This window comes from Anas platyrhynchos, chromosome 2 (genome assembly GCF_047663525.1).
Source record: "Anas platyrhynchos isolate ZD024472 breed Pekin duck chromosome 2, IASCAAS_PekinDuck_T2T, whole genome shotgun sequence".
In the NCBI taxonomy this organism is placed as follows: Eukaryota; Metazoa; Chordata; class Aves; order Anseriformes; family Anatidae; genus Anas; species Anas platyrhynchos.
The window spans coordinates 77234896-77248458 of NC_092588.1; the positions used below are offsets into that span (position 1 = coordinate 77234896).

The following is a 13563-nucleotide window of genomic DNA, read 5'->3' on the forward strand; positions in this document are numbered from 1 at the left end:
GGACCAGAATGAAAACAGTTACTATGCATTATCACTACAGAGTCCAAGCATAAACACCTCACTTTTTTTGTTATACTTTCTAAATGAGTTGGAGGTAAACTCTCTTAAATGCAACAGCAGCCAGAGCAGTAACAGAATATTTGTGTTTCCTGGGGGATTTCTGAGAGAGATGCAGTTTTATCAGATCATACACTTAATTGAGGGAATGCTGGAGATTTTATAAAGGTTGGAGAGCATAAAAAAAATGAATATTCCCTGCTATCCCTAACCTTCACAATAAAAATAAATAAATAAATAAATATTTCTAAAACTATGGTGAAAATTTTGTAGAAATCTTTCCTCTTACCTTAATTTTGCTGTCCTTGCAAAACGCTTCCTCTTGTCTTTACTTTTGGTTTGTTGTGAATAAAAATATGAATATCCCAAAATACTAGATTCAAAATGCTAGGGGCACTCCGGTAGAAAAAAATAAGATTAGGTACTAGAATAATTAGGAAAAAATATTTGACTCAGGTGCACTAGCATCACTAATCAGACTGGGGAAAAATTACAGCAAAAGGTCCAGAGACTCTTTCTTGTGCTTTTGGATGATTTTCAGTAGGGAACTGGGTTGGAATTGAGACATTTTGCTATAATAGTAGTTTGTGCAGTTCCTAACTAGAGGTTGTGTTACAGATTGGTGTGAAGCTTATTGAATTATCAATTAATAAAAATAAAAAACAGGGAAGAAGACAGCATGTGTGTTACTCTTTCAGTACGAAGAAAAATATATCCTCCGGCATTCATTAAAAGATTTAAAAAAAAGAGAAAATGAGAAGCAGCTTATAGGGGTTTTATGATTTTTTGAGAAATCTGCTTTCTCTACAGAGAAGCTTTTGTAACAACAGTAGAATGCAACTGCAATTCAGTTCCAATAACTGTATCAAATCTGCCTCCTTAGACCTGCTGGCCATTCTTCTTAGTAGATGTACAGTGCAGGATGCAATTGGTCTTCTTTGCTACAAAGGCACACAGTTCATCTACCAGTACCCTTCAGCTCCTTTTCTGAAGACCTACTTCCTAACCAGTCAGCCCGCAGCCTGTATTGCTGCATGGGTTTATTCCATATATCTTGCATTTGCTTTCATTGAACATCACAAGGTACCTGTCAGCCAGTTTCTCGAGTCTGTTCAGGTCCCTCTGAAGAAGCTGTTTGCAAACATGTTGAGTATCTACTTCATCCCCTCATCAATGTTGCCTAACTTGATGAGAAGAATTGTGTTTCTATTCAGCAGTCGTTGTTCCTCAAAGTCCCCTGGTCACAGAAATCGAGCCTCTGCCTGTGACAGCTGACACACACTTCAGTAATGACCTGTTGGATGCACACACTCCTACCTGAGCTTTTCATCCTGAACAGCAGGATCAAGAACATCACCTGGGTGCCCTTGCCCTTCATCCTCAGCCCCAACAGCTCTGCAATCACTTTTGACAACCTCAGCATTGTCCCTCTAAGTTTCACTGCACCCGTACGTATGAGCAACTTGAGTAAGGATGCTGAGGACAGGAAAGCCTTAGCAGTCAGTCTGCTACCAAACTTAGTTCCTCACAAGCACCAAACCTCTGTTGCTGAGTCACAACAGAAGGGCATCTCCAACACAGAAGGGAGTCTCTGATGACAATCACACTCCTTTTCCTCTTCATTGGTTAAGGCTAAGCCAGTTCTAATGTCTTCCCACATGGGTCTTGTTTCTCCTCACCTGTTCTCAAGGCATTATGCCTCTTCTACCATTGCAGATCTGCAGGTGGAGAAGCAGTCTCCCTTCTGTTGCCAGTCACAAGTTTCCAGGCTTCCTTATCTTGGGAGTTTCTGTTCACCAAACCTATGAATTCAGTCTATTACAGACTCTCTTTCTTACCGTTAAAGGGCTCTGGATCTGGATGCTGCAGTATCTCTGCAAAGACCCTGCTGATCTCCTGTTTGTCTTCCCTGAAGGCACATGAGTCTCCTCACTTCTCCCCCCAACTCCTTCACCTGCTAGTTCCATGCCTAGGACACACCTCCCCGGGGGCTGCACTTACTCCAGACACTGTCTTCTGCTCAGGCTTTGGACAGGTGCATAGTGTCTCTCTCGTGATTTCTGTCTCTACTGAAATCACTCATGCACTAAGAACAGCTAATCCAGTCAGTACTAGAGACCATGTCCTGAGGCACATCAACTTTTCCTTGATTGCCAGACAAATCAGGAATTTATGGACAAGGAATCCAGTTAAAGCAAGCAAATAAGACTTACAAGCATAAGAGGCTTTATGAGTTAAAAAGATATGAAATTTGAGGATTTCTTGAGGATTGCTAGATTTCTGAGTCAGCCTGTTTGCTCTTTCTTCGTTGTTCTGAAGCTGCAGCAGAAGCTGCTAAGAAGTCAGTGTTTTGACAGCTGAGCTGTTCTTCAATTGCATAAATTACCTTGAATTACAGATTTATCCAAATGTGAAATTTATTAGAGTTGCTATTTTTTTAAAGTGTAATATGTTTACCATGTTCCCCCCAAAAAACATACTTTGTGCAATCTACCATAAACTCTGCTATATTAAATACTCAGCTATTTATTTATACAGCTTAAAGGCTATTTCATAGCTAGAGTCACAAAATTACATCCTAAAGTAGCAATAGTAGAGTGCTGAATAGAACCAATAGAACTTTCAATATATAAACAAATATAATTACTTAGGTACTGTACCTCAAGGATAGGGCTCCAGCTGAGAACTGAAGAACTCATGAATACCATCCCATTCCTTGAAACTGTTGCCGGAGAAGCATTATCAATATTATGAGGCTCAAAGACTATTTTACAATTTGGTGCCATAGGTATACGATCTCCATTTGCAAGGGTTAGAGTTCTGTTATCATCCAGGACAGAATTAAGGTTCTCAATCCAAATAGCATCAACTGGACCATCAAGAACTATCCAGATGTGGTCGCCTACAGTCCAAAATAGAAGGCAAAAATGCCTATGAAAGAAGTTCTAGTTTCTTTCATGGACCAGTTTCTTCTCTCTTCAAATGTATTTTCAATTAATTCTGAATTCATGCACACAGCTACAATCTCAGCTTTAAATACAATTACCATTTCCATTACTCACTTTCAATTAAGTACTTCAGTTTGTCACCTTATCATAATAATTATCCGTTACTCAGTATATAAAGTGTCATAAGCATAAGTCATCAGTTTGTAATAGTCTGCAACAGTTTTATGATTCCAGTCTTCAATTCAATAATAAATCAGGTTTATTTCAACTTACATAAAGCAACATAAAGATAGAAACTGCAGAACTATTTAAAACCACCATTCATCTGTTTCCAATACGCTAGTGTAAATGTAGTGAGATTAACTGAAAGGAACACTTGAAAAAAACACTTTCTCAAATAGCATGCTCACTTTCGTATATAAAAAAGGACCATTAAGAAAAGATTATTGGTTTTGATTCCCCTGTTTATAAACTTGATCCAGCTCCTTTGGGAGCTGTTCCAGCTCTTTCCACTTAGTACTGCGAATGTATCTTAATGCATGCTTGTGTTTCCTGGGAGGGTCTGGGTCTGTGCTGCTCACCTCAGCTAACTACTGGGCAACCAGCCCCAGCTGGCAAGGCCCTTGCCCTGGCAGTCCCCTTGGCTTTCAGCTCCCCATCCGTCAGGATGCCAGCCCTGCTGTGCATTGCCAGATAGCTCTGTAGTCAGAGAGTCCCACTCTCATCTGCTTTCAGAGAGAATCTTTGCTGTCTAGGTGCTGGGTTGCTAGGCATGAACCAAGAAGGTTCAGGATAAGAAAACTCACTTCTTAGCCAAACACCTTTATATTTAAAGTTTTTTCATAGCTATGTTACAGGCTTCTCAGGCATGAGATGGTCTTCATGAAGAGTCATTACAGGAGTACTGCAAATGGTGAATCTGACTGAGAAAGTCATGTGAGTGTACTAACTTTATATTTCATGCTGAGGGAAAAAACAGTACCAACAATTAATGAAATGCTACATTCCCCAGGGTACTACATTTCCAAATTTGAAACAAAACCAATAAAATTAAATCCAAACATTTTTTCTATTTTAATGAATCTGTATCCTCAAAGACTATGGATTTTTTTTTAATTGAACAACAAATGTTTGCATTTTCTCTTTACACCTTTTTCTTCCTTTTTAGTCCAAATGGTCTAATGATAAGGTCATATACTAATATTCAGACAAAACAAGGAAGAATCTATCTAGCACCAAACCACCAAGGCCTCTCCTTTAAATAATATAGCAGACTACGAATATGCCAGAGTTATTTTGTATATGTCAGAAAGAAATTAGTTGCCTAAATGGAATTATCTAGCACCATATCAGATGGCATGTGGCCACATTACTGTGGCATGTGCAGGGCTGGCAAGATATGATACAACTTAAGAAGATTCACACCCTTCTATTATGGCAGTTTGAGACCTGGTAGAAATCCTGACAGCACCAAAACTTTATTTTATAGCAGTGCTGTAGGAGAAGATTCTGACTTTTCACTTTCTTTCATGCAAAAGCCTATCATTTCAAAGAAAGGAAAAAGCAAAACAGTATTTGCTACTCTACACGGTTTCAACACAAAACATTTAGACCAGAGACTTTTTAAATACAATTAATGGAAGTTCTTATAGCTATATTCAAAAATAAATAAATAAATAAATCAGCTTTAGAGAGACCTTCAGCTTGTTTTGTTTTGGAGGAAGGGTTTTCTTTGGTATACCTTTCTTGGCTCTTAAAGTTTTTCTCCAGAGTGTTGAAAATATTCCATCTGTCCAATCATTGGTTGCCACATCAAGACGTCCAAACATCTGTGGTGCAGTTATAGCTTTAGGATTCATTCTCATTTCACGATGTGGCTGTCCACAATCTATGCAGGCAGATCATCAGTTAGTTGTGGCATTTCATTTCAACAGTCAGAGAACTTCAACAAATTCAACATCATTACACCCATGTGGTTGGTTTAATACGCATTCACCATTATAGTGAGACTGTGTGCTTACTTGGAAAATTTTCTAGCAGCACAAAATGATAGAAGTAGTAGTTATTTCATCCTGCAGATAAAGACCCTGTCTTGTTCAAAAAGGAAAAGACCTAACTACTTACGGTGAGGGGGAGCTTTCAGCATTTCCTCAGCTGAACAAGATGCTTTAACCATTTTTTTCAGCTGCCTACCCAGGCAGTACTTCTCTTTCTCAATGTTTCTAGAATAAAAATTTCTGATATATGGAAAACAGGATGTATATATTGTATGAATTTGAATGTCAAGTATTTTTAAGTTTTTAAAAGATGTTACCATGATAATTTTTAGTATCACAATACACTGAAACTGATTTTCCAGTAAGTTATCCTCACAGTGAAGTAATTGAGGCTTCCTTTGAAGAAACAAAGCAAAATTTTATAACATTTATAATATAAACGTTCACATACCTGTCATGGCTTTCATCAAAGTGTGAATGCAAGTAGTTTTTCCTGCACCACTAGGCCCTAATGTCATCAGTCCATGTCTTACCCTCTGAGTTTCAAAAAGCTGGATAACTTTCAGTTTCCAAGGAGGATGACAAACAAGTCCAGCATCCTCCACCTATAGATAGCAACAGAAATCCAGATTACCACCACTTTAGTACACATGATACTGTGGTATTTTAATAATCTTTCTTCAATAGAAGACTACACTCTTTTTAAAGGTTTTGTATATATAACAAACTATTTGGAAAAAGCAGAGTTTTTTGGTGTTCAAATATGTATTCAGAACAATAAGCTAAGATAAACCATTTTTTCTAACTCTTTTTTAGGGTTAATGTATCATTTTAAGAAAAAGACAAGAATTTTAGAAATACTCTTCCTAGCAATGTCTTTCGTAGCTACGAAATGTCATTCACTTACCAGTCAGAAAGACTTTATTATTGTTATTATTATGGTATGTTTCTTATTATAAAGTTCCTTAAATGCCTACAGTAGCCTAAAGTTCTTCTGCATATCATTTTGATAAATATTTTTCAGTGTGCAGAGAGATCTTGGAGTAACTTCTGCATGTTACCCTTCTGAGAAAAGACATGCTGTTTCAAAATCGAATATTATATGATTGTTCTATACCAGTAAGTTCGCTAAAGCTTTCAGGCTAACCTTCCTGCCATGATGACCCCATGAAATCTCCTGTTCGAAATCAACTAAATTCTGAAACCAGAGGACTGCCACAGTATATATGTGTGCATGTGTGTATTTATGGGTATATATATTTTTGAGACAGAGTGCTTTTCTCATCATATATTAAATCACGTCACTTTGTATATTAAAGAGAACTTTAAAACTGCCAGTGCTTAGGCTATCACTAATACATGCTGTATCACTCATGCCAGCTCAACTTATTTACTCCACTCTGCAAGGAAGCCAAGAAAAGAAGGCTGCACAGGATGAATTCATCAACACCAACCACTAAGTACAAGCTGCCACCAACTCTTCAGCACCATCAAGAACACAACTGCTGAAGCAATGGAGTTTGCAAAGCACATCGTGTGTGAAGACATCATATGCACCATTTTCATGGAAACACGACAAAATTCTGCTATCATTTACATCTTAACAGCTCTTGAAGCTAACAACAAACCAATCAAGCTGACTTTCAAGTACTGATTATAGCTTTTAAACTTCTTTCCAGAGTCCACATGTATCCAGTAATATTTACTGGATATTTAATATACATAATAAATAAATAATTTTTATCCAGTAATATTACATATACAAGGTAATGATGCACCCGAAGAACATATCTGAACTGATTTCCATCTTCACATAAAACAAGATGGTCACTTCAGTTATTCCTTCAGCCTAATCAAGTCCTAATGGGCACTGATCTTTTCTTAATGATTTCTAATACACATGGTTTCTGCAATAATCTTGTAGACTAGATATCACTCATATTAAAGAGAAGCATGTTCACAAACAGACTTTATATGTTCTGAAAAGAACCTCTGTTAACAGCTGTTACACGTACTGGATCTGGTTGGGATGGAGTTAATTTGCTTCATAGCAGAACATACGGTGCTGTGGTTTAGATTTATGACCAAAACACACCAATGTTTTGGCTATTACTGAACAGCACTTGCACTGCAACAAGGCCTTCTCTATTTCTCACAATGCCCTGCGAGTGCGTAGGCAGAGAGTGGGCAAGAGGCTGGGAGAGGACACAGCTGGGACAGCTGACCCCAACAGAGCTAAGGGATATTTGTTACCATACGGCATCATGCTCAGTAATAAAACTTGGAGGGAACTTAACTGTTGCTTGGAGACTTCTTTTTTTTCTTCACTTACAAAATGACTTTATCCCATGAGCTTATTTTTCCTCATTTTTGTCCATACAATCCCTCCCCCATACTACTAGGGGAAAGTGTGCAAGCGACTGTGTGGGGGCATAGCTGCCAGCCAGGGTCAACCGACCATAACACATAAACACAGGAAAACATTTTTTTCAAGTAATGATGGTTTCTTCTTGATGATCTTTTCACAACAGCTTCTGTTTCCCTTCCCTAATAAAAGCAGCCCTCTTAAAGTTGACTCTGTCCTAACCTAGCTGTTTTCATTGTACTGAATCATTGCAGCTCCGAAAACACAACTAAAAGCTCCATTCAACAAATCATTGATCCTCATCCAAGACAAACAAAACTTGGCTGACCACTTTGGGTTTCTCTAGATTCTAAGGTTTAGTAGAATGCAAAATAAAGCACAGCATTAAGCAAATGCCCCAAATAAACTACCAAAAATTTCAACACTGTCACTGCACTAAAAAAGAGGAGAAGGAGGAGAAAATACAATGGAAAGGTGGAAAGGGCTCAAGGGCCAAGATAAGGACAGGGAGATCACTCACCAATTATCATCATGGGCAAAACAGACTCAGCATAGGGAAATTAATATAATTTATTGTCTATCACTAGTGGACTAGAACACTGAGAAACTAAAAAGCAAGCTAAAAAACCTCCCCCGCCCAGCCACCCTCTCCTAGCTACTATCCCCAGGAGGCACAGAGGAACTGGGACTGGGCGCTGTGGCCAGTCCCTGGCACTTTGTCTCCGCTGCTCCTTCAGGGTCCCTCTCTACCCCTCCTCCACATGGGGTCCCTCCCAGAGGACGCTGTCCTTCCCAAAGTGATCCTGTATGGGCTGCCCACAGGCAGCAGCTCTCCAAGAACTGCTCCAACATGGGTGTGTGCTTTCTTCTGCACTGACCTTGGGGTCTGCAGGGCTGGTTCTCACTCCTTTCTCCCAGCTGTTGCTGTACAGCTGTGGTTTTTGTTTGTTTTGTTTGCTTGTTTGTTTGTTTTCCGTTTCTTCGATCTGCTCTCCCAGAGGCCCAACAGGATCTCTCCGTCTCAGCTCTGGCCAGCAGCAGGTCCCTTTTGGAGCTGGCTGGAGCTGGCTCTAATCTGACATGGGGCAGCTGCTGGGCTCTACTCACAGAGGCCACCCCAGCAGCCCACCTGCTACCATGCAAATGCAATTGCTACATAAACCCAATACAGTTTGCTGTTAAATGTAATACTTTTTTTTTTTTTAAATGGAAGACCATACCTTCTATGTCTGGTCTCGTAGTTTACCAACAGCAGAGCTATGAAGACCATGTTAATATCACCTCTTTTTAATTTACTAGGAAATGACAGTTTAAAGCATAAGATTCAGGTTTCATATAGTTTCTCCTAATGGAAGCTTAATTTAAGAGTCTTTTTTTAAAAACAACTGTATAAACTACAGAAAGCAAAACAGTTTTATAGACATTAGCTGATGATTCAACTTTTCCTTGCTAAGAAATCCATAAACAGACCTACTTATTTATAACTAATCATATTAAATATAAGTAAATGAGAAGTCATTTACTCAAATTCTTCAGAAATGTGTTTTTTCATGCTGTTTTTTCTTCTTTTTCTTGATTTTTTGAGCTTTTTATTTCTCTGTTTAACTATTAGATAATTATTCGAGGAATTATTGAAATTCTGGAGGAAAGTTTAATAAAACTGATCATTTAAGTGTTCATACTTCATTAACTTTCTAAATCCCACTGATGTTCTTTAGTCAGCCCTATCACAATGTTCCATAAGATCTAATGGAAACTGAAATAGAGGAAATGCTATTTTAGCAAAATCTTTCCTCAAGCTCATATTCTGTTGATTAGACTTTATACAACTATTAAATCCTGATTCACATAAGGCAAATGTACATACATATGTTTTTCAGACCTATCTCCACAAGTGATTCACAAGAAAACCACAGGACACCACAACAATTCAGTGACATCCTTAATGATAAGACTAATATTAATATGCCAATGATAAGGATTTATGGAAAAGCTTACTCTTACCAGCTGGGTAGATTCAGCACCAGTAATTACTAAAGACATCTCATCATACTAGTTATGCTACAACAGCACATATCAGGAGAAACATTACCTGTTTGTCAATAGCAGCTTCCAGTTCAGGATACTGTACTTTATCAAGGTGGATATCTGGAAACAGATCTTCAATTAGACTTAGGAATAAGGGTTCATCTTCATCAATCTAGGGAAAAGCAGGAGAGAAAAAAAATATCTTTTTTTTTCCATTTATTCTAGCATCTCAAAAGACAATCTTTAATTATTGTGGGCTAAAGAAATATTTAAAAACCTAAGGAACAATCTATGGTAACCCTTTAGGTGCTAAACACACTAGCAGGACAGAGCAGAAGGAGATTGTGTGATGCCTCCAATAATGAAGTTATTGAAAATAAGCCACTGAGATACCAGTTTAATTTAATAAAGTATATTTTAGTAATGCCATTTATACAGATAGATTTATTTTTTTTGTCTAAGGTGTATAAAAGATAATAAAGGAGATAAAGTATCACATCAGAAGAGGTTTTGTTAACTATTTAAGTCTGTTAAGGTAGTACTCATTAGTATAAATAACATATTTAAAGAGTGACTAAATACAATAAGTAGAAAGCTTTAGGCCAAAACTTCCAAAGAGGCTATTACACAGAGTTCTATTTGGCCATTTCTTTCTGTAGGTAGCAGTGAAAATAAGTTTAAAAAAAAACAAACAAATAATCTGAACAAATCAAGTCATCCAGTGAATGCAAGATTTCCAAGCTAGAATTAGAGTACAGGCCACATACAGTCTGCTAGTGATCACCTTAACAGATTTAAATTGCGAGCCCAGAAACAGTTGGCTCCAAAGTATAATTGGAGCCATTAATTTAATTAATTTACTATGTCCTCAGATCTTACCAGTTTAGACAGGTTCATGTCTCTCAGCACACGCATGACTATGGTAGACTCAGTATCTGTGGGATTTGCTCTTTTTGCCGCTCCCAATGTGCGTAGCACTGACAATATATTCCGCAAACCAAAATCATAATGCACCTAAATTATATACAAAGTTTGGGAAAAAAAATTCCCTAGTTTATGGGAATGAAACAATTCAGACTTATCATTCAAGGTATGAGAAGCGGTACTTGTGGTACAAATGTCTCCTAAAATCTGTGTAACCCACAATGCCCCCTGAGAACCACAGAGACATTCATTCACTCCCACGGTAGGATGGGGAAGAGAACGGAAATGAAAAAAGTGAAAAAATTCATGGGTTGATATAATAAGTAAATGCATAAATTAATACTAATAATTTGTGTCACCATTTATAGTCTTTCCTTAAGATAATTTTTCTGCAAATGAAAACTATCACCTGTTTTGAAAGCTGTTCTTCACACAGCTTGTACAGTGTGAAGAACTTCCTTGCCAATACAACATTAGCAATAAAACCACAGCTAGCCAACTTGACACGAATTATAATTTGACGATCAGGAACCATCATGGCCACTGAACGGAAGTTGATCTTCAAGTTTTCAGGAAGTTCTTGCCGTCCAGCATATCCTGGGTTCTGGAGAGAAGAAGAAGTTCTGATGGTGACTACTGTGCAGAAACCAAAGAATCAGCAAAGTCTAATTTGACAAAAGTAACTTCTTGGCTTTAAATCCCATTTTAAAAATGAATTATCAGCTAAATTTATCACCATATCTTTATAGAATTTTAGCCTGTCATATATGAGGTATGAAAGATGTGACACCTGAACACTTCAAATCTAGATTTCATTTGTCTTACAGGTCCAGTTCTGACTAGCTACTTTTAACTAATGTCAAAGAAAAAGACTCAGTAAACTGTCTTTGTTAGCAATGCTCACATCTCAAATTGTCAGTGAATTCAAAGAATGGAGTGACATCAGAGTTAGCAAGTACATTTAACATATCAGGTTAGAAGCGATAATCATACAATCATCACTGGCATATCAGAAACCTACTGAATACCTACCATAGTAAGAAAGATGCCAAATTCAGGGTTCATTTCCACATTATCTCCATCAGTAAAAATAAAGCTTTTTTTATGTTCCTTCTTACATGTCAACACAATTGCAATTTGCTGTGCAGCTACTGATAGTACTGGTAAATCAATACGATTGAATTCATCAAAGCAACCCCAGGAGCCAGACTGAGCAAGACCTTCAAAGAGAAGAGCAACTAAACATCTGACGATTATGTTGCTAATCCTTTTTTGGTATAATTCATAAGACAAAAAAAAAATCTGATTCATCTGCCTTAGGGAAAAAAAAAAAAACGTCTTTTGGAAGGCTTAGTAAGGAACAAGCAGAAAAGTTTGATTCTTTTTAAGGTAATAAGGTACAAAGTTTCTACAGTCCTCAAGCTTTTCAATGTTCTCTGAAACAACAACATTAGATTTCTGCTCCTTTTATCAGTATCTTCAACATTTTTTCTGTTCCTCCCTATCTCCAAGAAAATCCCTGCAATGAGTCTATGAAAGTATGATGTAATGTCAGTATCTTATTCCACATAATAAAATGAACAGTAAAGACAATTTCACTCAAAAAGGAGCTAGAGGCCGCTCTGTGCCAGAATTCCATTCTTCCACAGCTATCTGGGGGTGGGGATGGGAATCATCATCACTACAGTTGGTATCAATTTCTGATGATTAAAATAATGTTTGTATTTACCTTCAGTGAGCTGCGCCAATTGTTTTAAATGTATCTACTGCTATTCATGTATTTCTTTCAACTGGTAAGAACTTTGACATTTGTAATGACAAAATACTAAAATCTGAATCCAACACATTCCACCAGTCCAGTAATAAATTTCACACATGCATACATTGGCAGTCCCCCTTGATTATTTTAAGGGTATTTATATGCCCTTTCATAAACTGTCTAATCTTTTTAGACACATCTATTTCTTGGAGAGAGTGTTGCAATGGTATTTTACATTCATATCAAGATATTAATTACTTGTGTTTGTTAAAAGACAGAGAACCAGCTGCTGATTATGTGTTAATCTTGACTTACAAAGTTGTTCTCTAAGCATTTGTAACCTTCATATAGTCCACATCTTACCTTTGAATATCCTCCCAAGTCCTCGGAAGTCCATCTGGTCTGAACAGTTGAAGACCACTACATATTTACCAAGACACCGTCCCATATCTTTGATGGTTTCAGTTTTCCCAGTTCCTGCAGGTCCCACAGGCGCTCCACCCATATTCATGCCTAAAGCTTGAGCCAAAGTGATATAACATCTAAAAGACAACAAGCTATCATCACTTAACAGGCAAAGTACACAGTTTTCTATGTTGTGCCAGAGGCTCTTACTCAAGTGTGTCACATGAAGAACATATTTAGGAAGACAGGAAAAGTACTGAAATGACATGCCTCTAATTACAATTTAAATCAGCCAGAAGAAAAACCCTTCACTCAGCCTCTCATGCGAGTAATACTATGGTTAGTCTTCATACATAAAAAGCGGAAGAACAGATAATCTTCAATAACCAGCAACCTGAAACATCACAAGGGAAGAAAAAAGTTACAGCTACTCTGCCTAACCAGTTTGGTTAGCTTAGTTCCTAAATTGCTTTATCTAAAGTAGCTCTGAACTACATCATACTGCGTAGTACAAGAATAAAGGACAGATATCTTTGACATTTTATCCACCTTTAAAACTTGATTAGTGTATCTCATTTTCATAAATGAGATTGGTGTGTGATGCTGTAGAACACCATCTGTCAATTGTATCTAAAGAGAAGCTGCAGAATTTTCTGTATGAAATAGTTTTAAAAATCTATTTATTTCATATCCCTTATTTTGTCACTTATTTAGTCATTTTCTTTATAAATCTTTTTGTGTGTTATTAAAGTTAGGTAGGTAGGCCTACCAGTTTATTGCAACTGAATAAACTTGATTGTCCTGTTTATTCTTCCTTAGCTGTTACCATTACTTGCCTGTAAACATGTATTTTGTCCTCTCTCTCTGCATACTGTTACCTGTTGGATGTACCTGATCCTTGAGTATATTAGCATCGTATGCACACAGATCATAATCCCATGCTTTATATACATAATGAACACAAAAGCATGTGGCAGAAATAAAGCTGGTTGGAAGGTAGTCCATATTGTATGGAACAGAAACAAAAATATTAACATATTTCATGTAAATTTATTGACTTTGAAAAAGACTGGGAAGGAC

The 13563-nt window shown here is 37.3% G+C and overlaps 1 protein-coding gene across 5 annotated transcripts in view; it reads right to left on the bottom strand.

Annotated features, from left to right (window-relative positions):
- The window catches only part of DNAH5 (dynein axonemal heavy chain 5), a 152252-nt gene that overhangs the window by 68712 nt on the left and 69977 nt on the right, over nt 1-13563 (bottom strand). For all 5 annotated transcript variants that reach the window (XM_072034973.1, XM_072034975.1, XM_072034972.1 and 2 more), the window contains 8 exons: nt 12442-12620; nt 11352-11539; nt 10729-10923; nt 10275-10409; nt 9460-9567; nt 5454-5607; nt 4747-4893; nt 2718-2959 (listed from right to left, as the gene is read on the bottom strand). In XM_072034973.1, the coding sequence (XP_071891074.1) occupies nt 2718-2959; nt 4747-4893; nt 5454-5607; nt 9460-9567; nt 10275-10409; nt 10729-10923; nt 11352-11539; nt 12442-12620 (1348 nt within the window). The remainder of the gene's footprint in view (nt 1-2717; nt 2960-4746; nt 4894-5453; nt 5608-9459; nt 9568-10274; nt 10410-10728; nt 10924-11351; nt 11540-12441; nt 12621-13563) is intronic.